General features: G+C 45.8%; 1 protein-coding gene across 1 annotated transcript; it reads right to left on the bottom strand.

Moving 5' to 3' along the window:
* Positions 1-4,240: 4,240 nt before the first annotated feature.
* TAS2R5 (taste 2 receptor member 5) lies at positions 4,241-5,131 on the bottom strand. The gene has a single exon (XM_045855745.1). The coding sequence runs from the start codon at positions 5,129-5,131 to the stop codon at positions 4,241-4,243; it is 891 nt and encodes a 296-aa protein (XP_045711701.1).
* Between the last annotated feature and the right edge of the window lie 9,945 nt (positions 5,132-15,076).

Below are 15,076 nucleotides of genomic sequence, written 5' to 3' on the forward strand. Positions count from 1 at the left end.
GTCCTCAATCCACTAAGCTTTCACTGACGTTTTAAAAATTAACTCCCTGTGATTAATGCAAAATAAATATTTTATTTTAGCCGGAAAAATATTTCTAAACTTTTCTTCTCAGTGTTATTTGAATTTAAGAATAAAACATTCACCAGAATAAAATTTAATGCCAAACCTTGTTTTTCTGCATTCTGCTGAGAAGTGTCACTCTGACTTTTGATCTTCTCTTTCTCTCTTAAAGTTCTGAAAATTTTCCTTTCACCTTCGATAGTCTTAAACTTTTCTATAATGTCCGTAAGTGTGAAAGGTCCCCCCCTCGACTTATCTGTCTTGTTTAACACACTTTGAACCTTTTCAATCTAGTATTTTTTTAATCTTTCTTTAACTTAGTGTAATTTTTGGTCATTAATTCCTCAAATATTTTATTCCTTCTTTTCGTTTTTACCATCTCCTTCTGGGACTCCATTTACACAAACACCCTGTTATGTATGTATGTATGTATGTATGTTTTTTGTATTACTTGATTTTATTTTACTTTGTAAGGACAAAGCAATTGTCCTTAATGAAGTTCACAAGTAGCTTCACTCTGAACATTTTTAACAATGCACATTTAAAAAATGGTGCAAATTGTTCTGCAATCCAAAGATACAATAGCCTGGAAAATGTTTAGAAAACAAAAGCCAACGTAGACAGACAGATTCAAACAACCAGAACAGTACAAGTTTTATTTGGCTCTGATTTCACAGTTTTCTTACTACATCATCAATGTCAGAAATCTGGTCCTTCTGCTGGCTCCATGGCTCAGGATTTAAAGAAATGCCTTTTCTTCCTCGTTTCACTCCACCTTCTGAATCCATCCAGTACTCTCTACTATCAGTTAGGACTTTTCCTCTAAATCCCAACACGGGCATCCCTCCTTTTCTCCGTCTGAAACACGTTACCATCTCTGCCACTGAGGGTCTGCCCTAGAAGGTGACAGGGCTCTTGAACTTTCACCAGTATTTGCTTCTTTGCATGTTTTTCTGAAGAAACTTGCTTTCTGCTCTTTAATTTTTTGTCAGTGTCCCTCCCTGTCAGAATGCCACCAGAGAGCTTGAGGAAACGTGTTTCTTTAACAGAGGCATTGCCTCCCTCCTGCTCCCAACCAGCCCTGTGCTCAATTGCTCTGACTCTACCCTGTTATTTCTGTGCGTCGTATAGCTTCGTTTTCTTTTACATGTTCCATCTTCCTATTGCTTCCCCATACCCTCTAAGACACATCTTTGGACCAAACTTCCTGTTCATTAATTCACCATCAGCTGTATTGATTCTGCTGCTTAAATTAGTTGATGAGTACTTCACTTCATCTAATTTAAAAATGCATCGTTCAGAAGCCAAAGGGGAATCAGACTTTTCCTCCACCTGATTCCCCCGCCACCCTCAGGACCCGTCCACTAGGGAGGAGTGTGACCTGGAACCAGCCACCCAGAGGCTCTTCACCAGGATTTGGGACCTTGGAGCTATGACTGAAAGGGACACATTCCCAGAGGCAGTGGCAGGGGAAGGACGCAGTGCTGACAGATGCGATGTGGGGGGTGGTGCCGGCACCCGTCCTGTCGAGTAACTTGGTTGTGTTCTCGGCTGTTTAAACCATCTTGGTTGCCATTTTGACACTGACTCTGCAGCCTCCCCCCTGATTCTTTCAGATGAAGCCAGTTTTCTTCCAGCAGATTTGTTTCCTCCTTAAGCTACGTGGAGCTGAACAACGAGTTGGGTCCTGGGAGAAGTACAGGAGAGTGGAAACACGAACTTCCTCCTTCTGCTCTGATTAAGATTCTCAGATACTGCCGTAAGTTATGGTTCAAACACTAAGTTGAAAAACATATTACTTAAAGTTTTTACATGAATGGCTGGTAGAATGACAAATAAATAAAACTAATCAGATATGGGAGAGGGGAACAGATTTGGGGTTGAGATAATCCCCAAACTTTAATGAATGGGATTCAGAAGTTATTGTTCAAAGTTGATAAAACAAGTTCGAGGGACAAACCTTATTTAGAGTTGTGAAAATAATCACTAGAAGAACTAAGACAAATGGGAAAATTGGACTACACTTGGTCAGGGAGACTAACAAGAGAGAGAGAAAGGGGCACACGCCGTGATTCATTCTCTACCTTTTTGTACCATTTAAATCCCTGAGTCCCCCTCTAGGCTACACGGTCACTCCCCACAACAAAAAGGAAGGCTAGTGATAGCTACACACACGGGCACACAGTCATGCATGCCCATGCACGCGGATCCAGCTGCAGCTGTCAGAATGCAAACTACAGAAGGTTTAATTACATAGGAATCGATTCAAGAACACGAATTTGCCTCCAGATTTGTTTTCTTGGATAAAACACAAAGCAACCTCACACCCATCGTGAGCTAAATCATGTGCAGCAACGGAAGGAAACCTAATCCCGAAAGGTGACTGGGAAAACACAAGGGTTTTGTCCCTCAGAAAAGCAAGTTGTAGAAACTTCAGATTGTTGTGAGTTTGGACCCTGGCTCCCATGCATCCCACCAACACGAGACTTGCAGGATTAGCTGCTTATTTCATCTGTTTAAAAATACTCATCAACTCGAGCACTCCACAGGCCTGCTAGCATAAATTCTTACAAGTCTGAACAAGAGGGACTTCGGGTTTACTGGACATCCACAAGACTTGGGAGTCCAAAAATCTGTAACTGTTTTATCTGCATTTTTACCAGTTGACAGTTGATGATCTTAAGCAAGTTATCATTCCAGCCTAAGTTTTGTTGCCTGTAAAATGGAGTTAGAATTACCAACTGCACAGAGTTGCTATTAAAATCTAATGGCATGATGGACTACATGTAAGAATACTTGATAGAATGTAACCTCCCCAGAAATGTTAGGTACCGTAACTGCCATTATAACGGTTGGTCACAAAGGACATCCATCCAAACAAGGCCTGGCATAATGAAAAATTCACACTGCTACTAAAAGCGTAACCAAGGAGAGGCAGCTCTCTACTTGAGAAGAATGGACTCTCACTCCCAGAAAACAAAAGACAGTGCGTGACCTCAACAACTCACTGTGATGTTGGTGGGGCCAGCTCTCCCCCTGATGACAAACACCCACACGTGGCTACCATGTGCCGCAGTTCACGACTTTCAGCAAGGGAAAGACACGTTAGAGAAAATAAGTTAATGAAAGTAGAGTAGCATGATGTGCAGGAAGTGGAAGAAAACTTTAAGCATCTTAAGTGTTGTCCATTAGATTCCAGACCCCCTAGAACTGAGCCAAAAGCAATGTGTTCACACGCGGCTCAAAACTGAGGCTGAGGAAGCACACGGAAGACGGACGGGATTCGGAGGAGCGCACGGTGAAGCTAGCGCATTAGCAAGGCAGCATGACGTCAGGGAAAGAGCCCCGCACCAGGGGTCAGGAAGCTGCGTTCTGCATGGGGTTGCAGGCACTGGGGACCCGGGAGAAAACAAAAGCAGACACAGCTCCTGCGGCTGTGCGTCTGCCCCCGGGGTGCTGTCCAGCTCAGCGACCCAGCCTGCTCACACTCTGACTTCGGGCTGTGGGGAGGCCCGAGCGGGCCCTCAGGGAGGCTAAATGACCAAGGAGGATGAGGCGTGACCTCTTCAAGGAGAGGTGTTCTTTTTAAGAGCAGAAGCAAGTGCCCCTCCCTCCTTTCTTGCCCCACTCCAGGTTTGGGCTTTGAAGCTTCGTATCAATCAAGGCAGCCAACTGACTTCGAGGGCTCAGAGAAATGTCCTGAAATACAAAGATGTTTTATTTTGTTTTTTAGTTATATAACTAGACCTACTATGTTAAAGAAGTGGCAAAAGAAAACTAGATACATCTCTTTTTAAAGCTTATCCAAAATGCCTAACATTAAGGGATAGATGAAATTTCACAAAAATTAATCTGATTGCCCCTCATCTCTGTTTCCTACAGCAGGAAAAATGTAACTTACATATGTAACTTAAAAAGAAATATATTATTTACTATACAGAAACAGAATATAACACCCCTTTTACCAAATCTAAAGCCCCAGCGTTGATTTCCATAGCATGTTAAAACAATGTACTCTGCATTGCCGAGAGAGAAATAGTATTTTTAGTCTACGATGCCTGTTGCCCGTTTGTGTGAAAGAAGGAAAACTTCAGAAGCTATAAAAGTCACCTCCCCCATCGAGAGCTGTCCAAAGACTGTCTGGTGCCCCAACCGCTCTTCTCCCTCAGGCGCGCGGGCCTCAGGACCGCCAAGCACGCGCTGCCTTCCGCAGGGCCCTCCGACAAGCCTCCTTCGCCCTGGGGTTCCCCATGATCAATATGACGGAATGAAGAGAAGGAGAGGCAGCCATGAGTGTCTCCGAGACAAAGATGGTGACGAGATCAGCAGGAGGGACTTTGGCGGTGATGGAGTAGGGGCTGGCCGCGAAGTAAACCACGTAAAGTATAAGGAAGCAGACCAAGGACTTCAGGACAGCGATGTGAGCCTTGGCCCGTGCATCACTCCTGCCAGCCGTGTGGACCTTCATCTTCCTGTGGTGTCTGTACAGAGAGACAATCAGCATCCCAGAGGAAAGAAGAAACACCGCGAAAGGCAACGCACTTCCCAAATTGAGACGCAGCACACGCTGGTAGTGCCAGTTCGAAATCTGGTCCAGAATGCTGTTATTTCTTTGGGAAGGACTGTAGAACTCTGAGCTAAGGCGCGCTGCAAGTAACCCGTTGGTCAGGAGGCCCCCTACAAGGCACCAGCCACTCAGGCAATAAGCTCTCCGCTTCAGCCACAGGTAGACGCGGTGTTCGAAGGTCGTGATCTTCTTGCAATAGAAGACACTGAGGAAAGTGGCAAACCACAGGCTGGCCTGGCTGACCACAGCCCAGAAGACACTGAGAGAGCGGAGCCCAAGGTTGCTCTGGAAGAACGGACACAGGATTAAGTCCACCATGATCAGGCACTGCAGGAGAAATCGGCAGCCAGCCAGGCCCAGGACAATGAGGTGGTAGGAGAGCGCCTTGGATTTTCGGACCCATTCTCGAAGACTCCAGACCACGAGGACTCCGTTTCCAACCAGGCCAATGAGAAACTCGGCCACGGCCACCAGCATGAGCAGCCCTAGGGTGGCAGTCAACATAGCTGCGGAAGGAGCCTTCTCGGTTGTCTCGGGAAGTGCCCGGCTCTCGTGCTGAGGAATGCCTGCGGCTCCAGGTGGGGCTTCAGGTCCCCTGAGCATGACACCACACTCCCAGTGAGTTTTCACACCATGAAATCTGGATCTGGCCTTGCCCTTCTGCAACCTGTCCTCAAGCACACATTGACCAGCCGTGACCAGGAACAGAGTGTAGAAGTTATGATCCCTTTCGTATTTGCATCCACACGAGCGAACTCCGAGCCTAGACCCAGGGACCTGGACCAGCAGCGCAGACACCAAGCTTCCTTCTCAGGGCTCACGGGCCGACGTCTAGACACCAGCGTGTAATATGAGAGACGCGTCAGTGAGAAAGGCCAGATCAGACACTCTCAGGTTCTACACCCTGCCAGAGGGGAGCTCATATGAATAAAAAATGAAATTTTATTTTCACAAAAAAACTCTCAACATATGAGCATGAAAGTCAAATAAACACAAAAATTTAAAGTATATTTCATTACCAAAGAGAGAAGTAGAGGAAGTTTGGGGGCAGAAAACAATCAGAGAGCCAAAACATTATATTAAGTGCCAAATAAAAAACATATATGTAGGTCAGGTAGAGAGGACATTCTTGTTAGTCAGGGTCTTCGAAGCCCCCTGCCCTGATGACCAGCGACCCTCGCACACTTGGTTTAGCCTGTATCTCACATCAAGGTCTCAGAGGAAGGAGATGAGGAAGAAGATGAGCCCCAAGAAGTGGAAAAAAAAAAGATAAGCACAGTTATCAGGAAACATAGGTAAAGCTTCATTTACTACCCAGACTGCAACTTCCCTGGGACCAGCCCCATGCAGATGTGTGTGTGGTAGACTAGATTCTGAGACAGCCCCCAAGATGCCCATCCTGAACAATCCTTGAGCTGCAAGAGGAATGTAAACAAAATGGGATGGCACTTCTGTGCCTACATTATGTGGCAAAGACGATGGGCTTTGGCAGATGTAATTAAGATCCCAAATTATGCAAGGTTGAGTTTTTCCAAAAGTAGATCATCCTGGGTGGGCCTGACTTAATCAGTTAGAATCTGGGACAAGGGACGGGGCCCTCCTCCTGGCCCTGAAGAGCCCAGCTGCCACATGGTGATCAACTGCACAAAACTTCTGGATGCTGAGGTGAGCCTGCAGTTGACAGCCAGTAAGAAAACCTTAGTCCTACAACTGCAAGGAACTGAACTCTTCCAACAACCACTGAGTTTGAGAGAGTACCCTGAGCTCCACAGAAGGAACAGCCTAGCCAACATCCTCACCACAGTTTCCAAAACCCTACAGACAGGCCCCACGCAGGCTGTGTCCAAACTTCTTGAGCCACAGAGACTGTGACACAATACATGTATGTCCTTTGAAGCTGCTAAGTTTGTGCTGCTACACAGGAAATTAAACAAAAACCAAAAAAACAATACAGTGTTCAAAGCAGGCTAGGCACAACTCTGAACAAGTGGGGAGCAAGAGGAACTAGATGAGAAAGGAGGAGGAAGGCCAGGCTAGCTCCTCAGAAAGGCAGCAGCGGGGTAGTAGGAAGAGTTCCGTACGAAGGGTCAGGAGCGCCCGCATCCGGCCCCAGCGTGGCCTCCGGTACTCGGTGGAGCTGCAGACAAACTGCTGCCCTTTCTGGACCTCAGCTGGTCTGCTAAGACTACCATGGACTGTGGGACAGATTTCCCCTCGTTCAGATTAGGATAAGATGCTCGTTACGTGCCAGGCAGTGTACCAGGTGCAGGACACAGGAGTGAGCATGTGCAGCCCTGCTTCCAGGGAGCACAGCGTGTACCATCTCCACTCGGATGCAGGGCCTGGTGCCTCGAGATGCCGGCTGTGGCTGTGGAGGTGCAGAGAAGGTCACAATCTGCCACAAGCCAGAAAACCTGGATGAGACGTGCACTTCTCCAAGAGCAGGGTTTCTCATCTTTTAAAAACATTTCTATTGAATTTATTGGTGTGACATTGGTTCATTGCAATGTTATTCACAATAGCCAAGATCTGGAAGCAGTCCAAGTGCCCACTGGTAGATGAGCAGATTAAAAAAAAAAGCTGTGGTACATTTCTACAATGGAGTGCTACTGGGCTATAAAAAGAAGGAAATCTTGCCTTCCGCAACAGCATAGATGGACCTGGGGAGTATTATGCTAAATGAAAGAAGCCAGTCCCAGAAAAATAAGAACTAGGTTTCTATGGTGACTTCTAGACAGCAGACATAACTACCCCTCGTCTGCCACCCTGCCCTGTCATGCTCTAGGTTCTGGGTGGTGAACTGCATACAAAGCGTGGTAGTCAAGTGACCTGTATACAGAAAGCCTATTCTGGCCAGGGAGGGAGGGAGGAGAGGAAGGGAGGGAAGGAAGAAGAAAGAAAGAAATTCCCATAAATATGAATGTTTCTTGACAGACTACTTTATTACTGGCATTAAGAAAGCCTGAACCACTTGGAGAATTCAGATAATTAGTTAATTCCAATAAGAAAAATGCTTGCCTAAAAAATATCTAGCAATTGATGCACAAGTTTGTCTTCTTTTCAAACACATGTTATTTCAAAATAATAGGTATTTTCACTTCCTTTCATCATAGGACATACATTATGCAAAGAAAATTATATTGTCCACAGTAGTTTAGAAAAATGTGATACTTCCCATGCAAAATATGAAAACTCAGTTTCTACTTCTGGAGTTTATTAAAATAATGTACTTTGCATTGCTCAGAGAGCAACAGCTCTGGTTTCTATTCCATTTTTCATGTTACCCTCTCATTTTATTTCAAAATCAAAGAAATACAAAGAACAAAAATTTTAATTCATGTTACTGCTAGCAATAATCTGGAGTAAGGGCTAACGAGGTCTTTTCCCCACGCATGGCCTGTAGGATTTCCAACAAGGCAGGTTCCTCTCGGCCATCATGATGGAACGGACAGAAGTGTAGGCAGCCACGCGTGTCTCAGAGATGAGACGGCGGTGAGCTCGCAAGAGGAAGAGCCGGAGATCATGGAAGAAGGCTAGCCCAGGCACAAAAAGCCAAGTAAAAGAGAAAGAAGTAGCTAGGGCAAGACTCCGATTTCCAAGACTCAAGTCTGAAACTGTCCCCCTAGAAATGCCCTCCCCCACCAAGTTGCAAGGCTAAGTACATCTCCGTCCCTAGTGTACTTGGGACTTGTCCCAACCACGAGCTCACTGTGTACTCCCACGCACAGGCGGCCTCTTCAAGGCTCCCTGGAAGTGTGCACTGCCCCCAGATGCATCAAGGAGACTTCTCGCTAGCAGGGGTTGACCTGGGCAAATTAATTCTTCTCTTCCTTAATGCGCTGTGTGAGTCCAGAAACTCAGAAACTGAGCAGATTAAACTTTTAACAAACGTGTGTAACAGGAACAAAAATTGTGGGTATACATACAAGTATATTCAAACTCTTTGCAGCTTCTTTCGGCACCACCTTATAAGGAGGTGGGGTTCTGGCTCCCTGGGTCGGCACCCCTCTTGCGTCCTAGACTTCAGGTACTGGGAGGGGCTGGAGGAGGGCGTCCTGGCCGCACGCAGCACGATCAGTCTTTGAGGAAGAAGACTGAGCGTCAGCGGTACGGCAGGGGTGGAGAGCATGGGTGGAGTGGCTGTGCAGCCGTGCGGGGACGTGGCCGATGGCGGAGCAAGGAAGTCTTTTTGTCTGCTCCCACAAGTGAAGACTGGGGAAGAGGTAAGCACAGGAGACAAGACTGGGGAGACCCTGTATGAGGCAGGGCTTGATGTGCCTTCCCTTGGGGCTGAGCGGGACTTAGCGACTCCTAACCAGGTGAGTCTGGAAAGGGAACTAGAATAACTGGAGAGAGGAGATACCTGGCAGATACCCCCTTCGCCCAGCCACCGAGGGTCACGTGACCACTGATAAGTCAGGGTGCTACCGAGTATCCCTGAGGAGACTTGATGAGAAGCGCGCGCACCCTCCCCAAGGGCCCATAATGCCTGCCTAACCACGAGAAAAATATCAGACACACACAGGGGGAGGGACATGTTGCAAAATGCCTGCACAGTGATCTTCAAAACTGTCAAGGCCATGGACAAACAGGGGAAGGCTGAGAAATATGTCAGACCAGAGTAGATTAAGAATCCCTGCCGACCAAACGGAACAGGACAACCTTGTCTGGATGTTGCGGGGAGGAAGAGGAAGAACATGGACGGGAAACCCGGTAAGATCCGTAGAAAGTCTGTCGCGTAGTCCGTGCTAGTTTCTTAGCTTTAACAAACGTACCAGGCTACCTGGAACAGCAACGTTAGGAAACTGAGTGAGGAAAATGGGGCAACTCTGTACTCTCTGCAACTTTTCCTACAATAAAACAAAACAAAAAATTCAAACTTCAGTTTTCAAACTTTATGTAAAGCTCAGGTACAGAAAACTGAATGAAAATCGTGTTTCAACAAGTTGAGAGTTGCGTGTTTCCGAGGAGACCTAGGAGACTGAGGCTTCCCTGTCACGTTGTAAGATCGTGCTGAGCGAAGGAAGGGTCAGACCAGCGACCGCAGGCAGGGCTTTCTGGGAGTCTGCTCGTCCAGACAAGTGCTCACAGGTTCAGGCTCGCACCCGTCCCCAGTGGGGCACAAACCTCACAACTGGCTCCTCGGGAAGGGGACTTACAAAGGGGGCACTGAGGCCATTCATAGAAAGGCAGTGGACTTCAATGTCAGACAGATTTGGGTTTGCTTCCCAACTCGACCAGCTAGTAGCTTGTCCTTAGAGGAGCCAGTGAGCCTCTCTGATCTCCAGGTTCCTCTTTATAAAACGTGCAATAGTGTTCGCCTCACAGGGCTATTGTGATGGTACAAGGACATATGAAGTTACCCGGCCTGGTGTCTAGCAAATACTATAATGAATGTAAATTTTCTTTCCTTCCTTGGTGACTTCTCTCTACAATTACCCCTTTCAATAAGGTAGGAGAGCACCCAAAGTCTCCTCAGTCACAGGCAGAACGGAGCTGCCGCCAACTGCTGCTTCCAAAGAAAGGCAATCTGTGTGATTCCAGAGTTTCTGGAAAGCAAGAATAAAGATGGAAGACTAACTACCCCAGGTCTTTAAATAAACATATGCTAAAGTTGAAGCAGAGATTTTCTCTTTTTTTAATTTTTAGAAAACCAGGTTTATTGATTTTAGAGAGAGAGGGAGAAACACTGATGTGAGAAACATTGACTGGTTGCTTCCCATACGTGCCCAACTGGGTATTGAACCTGCAGCCTAGGCCTATGCCCTGATGGGAATGCCTCCCAGGCATGCTCAGTCAGGGATAGAACCCACAACCTAGGCATGTGCCCTGACCAGGAATCAAACCGCCAACCTTTTGGTGTGATGGATAACACTCCAACCAACTGAGCCACACCGGCCAGGGCAAAAGATTTTCTGAGCAATATCAGTATATTTCACTATTTCTTCTCTTGACATTCAGATCATCATTCTCAGTCACTGTCCCAACCAGGAGAGCAGCAAAGTTGAGACAAAGAAACTTTCTGCTTTTAAAATGGGTCAGAAACATTTATCAAACAAATCTGTAAAGGGTGCACCTGTATTTAGGCAGCTCACTTGCCAGCAGGCTGTACACATGCTGAGTCCTGCACCAGCGCCTCTCACTGCTTTGGAAGGAGGCAGAGTTAGGCACGGCCTTGCCCTGTGCGCCCTGCAGCTGCCGTCCACACAGTCCGGCTGTTCTGACGCGATGTCACCACTGTGCTCCCCCAGGACACTGACCTCACGCCACCACCCAGCGTGGGCGGTGGGGTGCAGTCCATGCCCCACCCCCTCCTCGTCCTTAGCCTCACACTCCTTGTCCCCTCTCCTCCCTGACCTCCATTGATTTTATCACTTCCTTGTTAATTTCCTTGCCAGGCAAATACACACACACACACACACACACACACGCGCGCGCGCGCGCGCGCACACAGAACTCCCTTTCACCCTTTTCTCTCAGGGAGTTTAACTGGCTAGGGGCCAGTGGTCCAAAGTCCTGGAGTGTTCGGTCAGACCACATCGATGGGAGGCAGGGCATACCAAATGTGAAGAAAAGTCCCAACAGACTGCTTCCCGCCTCTCCCACCCTCCTTGAGGAGCAGCGGGCTAGCCTAGAAGATCCCTCGCCAGCTTTCACTTTGAAAAGGCACGTTCCTGGGAAACTTGCTTTAAATGCCTTCAGTGAGATTCAGTGGCACCCACATTCACTTCAGGCTTTACATGATAAATGTCTCCTCCTTCTCCATTCCTTCTTTCTTTTGTTTGTTTTTTAAACAACTGGAAACAGCTCATCAACAGAATGCTGACAATAGCATGAGGGGCGCCCAAAGTAACACAGTTAAGTGAAATGTGGTAATATAAATGTTGTAAATCCTTTAACTGCCTAAGAATTTCATTTAGTTCTTACATGAATTCTACTTTCTTAGCATCTGTTGGCCTATTCCTTCCCCAGTAGCAGCATTTAAAAAAAATTTTAAATGGCTTCTTCTCTAATGTTAATACTTCTTGGTTTAAAATTGTATCTCACCTAAATTTCAGGACTAAAATGCCCAATATTTACATAACATTTATTATGTATTTACATAATAAATGCATAAATGTCATTTACTGTGACCCTTGTCTCACCTAAGGAAACTAAACACCCACACGGCTTTCATACCTTCCTGCCCCAGCCTCAGCAGGGAGATAGTTACACAGACAGACAGACAGACACATGGAAATGAGTAGATAAATATTTATCTCAGTAGCCCTGAGTAGGTTTTTAGGCTGGACAAATCCTGCTTTGGACATCATATTGAATATTTTCTTCCTCAAGAAAATAAAGCTTTATTATTGGGCATGATGCTACTCCATCCCCATGTCTCTCAACCTCTCCTGACATGATAGGAAAAGACTGGATTTTAGAGCCAGAGGATGAACTGGGGCCTTGGCTCTACCCCCTTCCTAGACTTACTATAATGAGCCATTTAGTTATCCTGTCTCGATTTTCTCAGCTGCATAATGGGTATAATAATACCTACACTGTCAAAGAAGTTGCAAAAAGAAATCAATAAAATAACATGGGAAAATATAGCTAAGACAACACTGCGCCAGCAGCAATTAAAAGTTAATGGCAATGCCCCAGAGTCAGAGCTTCCGCAGGGTCTCATGACACTGTCTCAGGACACTGCCCTGGCACCCCCCCTTCATTTCAAAAAGCGTCTCATCTTATTAGAGAGTTCTAAATGTCCCCTCCCTGCCTCACCAGGCAGTGACTATAGCATTAGAGAGCCTACAAGTTATCATATCTTGAAGAAACAAACTCCGATTTTTTTTAATTTCTGGTGAATAAGTATTTCATGGCAAGGCACACTGGAACCAGCAAAACTCCAAACCCACACCCACAGTATCACTAAAACTGTGCCCAAGGAGAACTTGGGGCCAGCGCCTAAACAAAGACTCAATGGATTGAAAAACTATGGTGCATTTACACGATGGAATGCTATGCAGCAAAAAGAAAGGAGCTCCTACTCTTTGCGACGGCATGGATGGAACTGGAAAGCATTGTGCTAAGTGAGATAAGCCAGGTGGTAAAGAGAAATACCATATGATCTCACCTATAAGTGGAACCTAATCAACAAAACAAATAAGCAAGCAAAATATAACCAGAGACATTGAAAGTAAGAACAATCTGACAGCAAGCAGAGGGGAAATGGGAGGGGACAATGGGGCAAAGGGGAGAAGGGTTTTCAGGAAGAAGTACAAAGGACACGTAGACAAAACCATGGGGGAAGGGGGCTGGAATCAGGGCAGGGAGTTTGGGATGCCTGGGTGGGTTGCGGGGGAGTGGTGGGGGAAAAGGTAGACAACTGTACTTGAATGACAATAAAATAACTTTTAAAATTCAAAAAACAAAAACAATCCACAAAAAACAAAGACTCAAGACTTCCTTCAAACAGCAAAAACAGTGCTAATACAAGTCCTCATGGAAAAACAGCACATCCGGCCCCAATGGGGGAAACAATAATGTGGGATGATCAATAAATGAAACAGCAGAATGTTGCCAACACGAGAGAAAGAGTGCAGGCTAACCAGAAGAAAGGGTGTTCACTTGGCCTCTCCTACACAGGAGAGACTGGGTGTTAAGATCAGGACACCCTACATGCCCTTTAAACAGACCTGCAGGAAGACCTACAGACAGACAAAAAGACAGATATTTATGTACCATGCATATTTTAAAGTACATGGTTTTTCTCATTATAGAAGAAATATATGTTCATCCTAGAAAATTTAGAAAATGTAAAAAACATTGCTCAAAACTTTCCACTTGAAGATAAATTGCTCTTTGCAATTTTCTTTCGATATACATATTTTTTACAAATATTGGTATCATATGGCATATACATGTTTTTATCTTTATTTCTCTTATCACAAGTATTAAAACACAAGTATTCTCACAAGTCATATGAAAATGTTCTTTGACTATAGGACAATAAACTACAAACTGCTTCATCATGAAGAGCTATGTTACCATATGTAATTATGGTATAGCATAATTTATTTGTAAGGCAAGAGAAAGACAGGGACCGAAAGAATGGAGACGTCTGTCTCTCATGACCAATCCTACAAATAAGATGCCAAGAGTCCAGAGCTGGGGTGACAGCTCCACAGTGCCAGGAACTATGGCACCAATTCTAGGATAGGTAATTGTTCCACAAATCCAGATGGTCACCTCACCTGCACGGTCCAAGATGACCAATCGTTACTGTCCAGCAGGCAGGAAGAAGAAAGGGCAAAAGGGGAAGGAAGGACATAACTGTACAGGGTCGTCCCCTAAAAATTATACATCACATCTGCTCATAGTCTGTTGGCAGAACTTGATCACATGGCAACACCTACTTATAAGAGAAAGCTGCACGATGCAATCGGCTGCCAAAATTCTGGGTAGCTGGAAAGCCGTTACTACGGCAGAGAGGGGAAGATTCCAGATCCTGGGGAACCATGAGGTTTCTGCTACTCACGTGGAGTTCTCATGTCACAACGGGAGCTCATCGCTCTGAGTAATCCTTTATCTCCTAATGCTAAGATTCTAAAAGTAAGAGTACCTCCAAGTTTCCTAGTATAAAATATTGGTTTGGGCAATCCTTGCTAAATATTGCAGTCAGGATTCTAGAGGCCACAGTGAAAAAATTCAGGTAAGTTGTAAAATGTGCTGATTTCTCTTTTGTTGTTAATAAAGAGAAGGTTATTTTAATAAGACTATTTACCTGAAGGCCTAAAAATATTATATGAGTGTTTTATACACACCGAAAAACTGTATAAATTATTATTCCCCAATCCCCATTCCAAAATTTACCGATATTCCGTCTCCGCACTCCTGCTCCTCGGGAGCCACAGTGCCGCCGCCCCAACTAAGAAAAGAACACCCGGGTTCTCCCCGGGCATGCGCAGTGCCCACACGACTCAGTGCACGACTGCAGAACGGGATGGTGCGAACTCGCCCAAAGTCAGGCACTCCCGCCAGCAGCCCGACGGCCCCACGCGGCTCCCTCTAGATCCCATCATCCCAGGCTGAGGCGCGATCTTCGGTGAAGCTGCACACAGGCTGTGCTAATGCCACTATTTGGAACTTGCTTTTTCTAAATTTGAAGATCTAATTGGCTTTAATTAAGAGAGTCACGAACTGGTCAGCAACCCATCAAGTAACTAGAAGGGCACTCTCTGGAACTTGCTTTTCACCTTGACCTTAGGCTAGCTACCTGGATTTTAAGATGCTTGGAACTATCCTGGACTGGGCTTCTCTAATGCTAATCACTTCCCTCCATCTAGCAACTCTGATCCTTCCCTTCCTTCTAGAAAAAAAAACTAGAAAATCAGTCTCCATACTGTTTTCCAAGACATGGAAACAACCAAAGTGTCCATCGACAGATGGATAAAGAAGATATGGTAT

This window comes from Phyllostomus hastatus, unplaced genomic scaffold, assembly GCF_019186645.2.
Source record: "Phyllostomus hastatus isolate PE091 unplaced genomic scaffold, TTU_PhHast_1.1 phas_scaffold_114, whole genome shotgun sequence".
Classification (NCBI taxonomy): domain Eukaryota; kingdom Metazoa; phylum Chordata; class Mammalia; order Chiroptera; family Phyllostomidae; genus Phyllostomus; species Phyllostomus hastatus.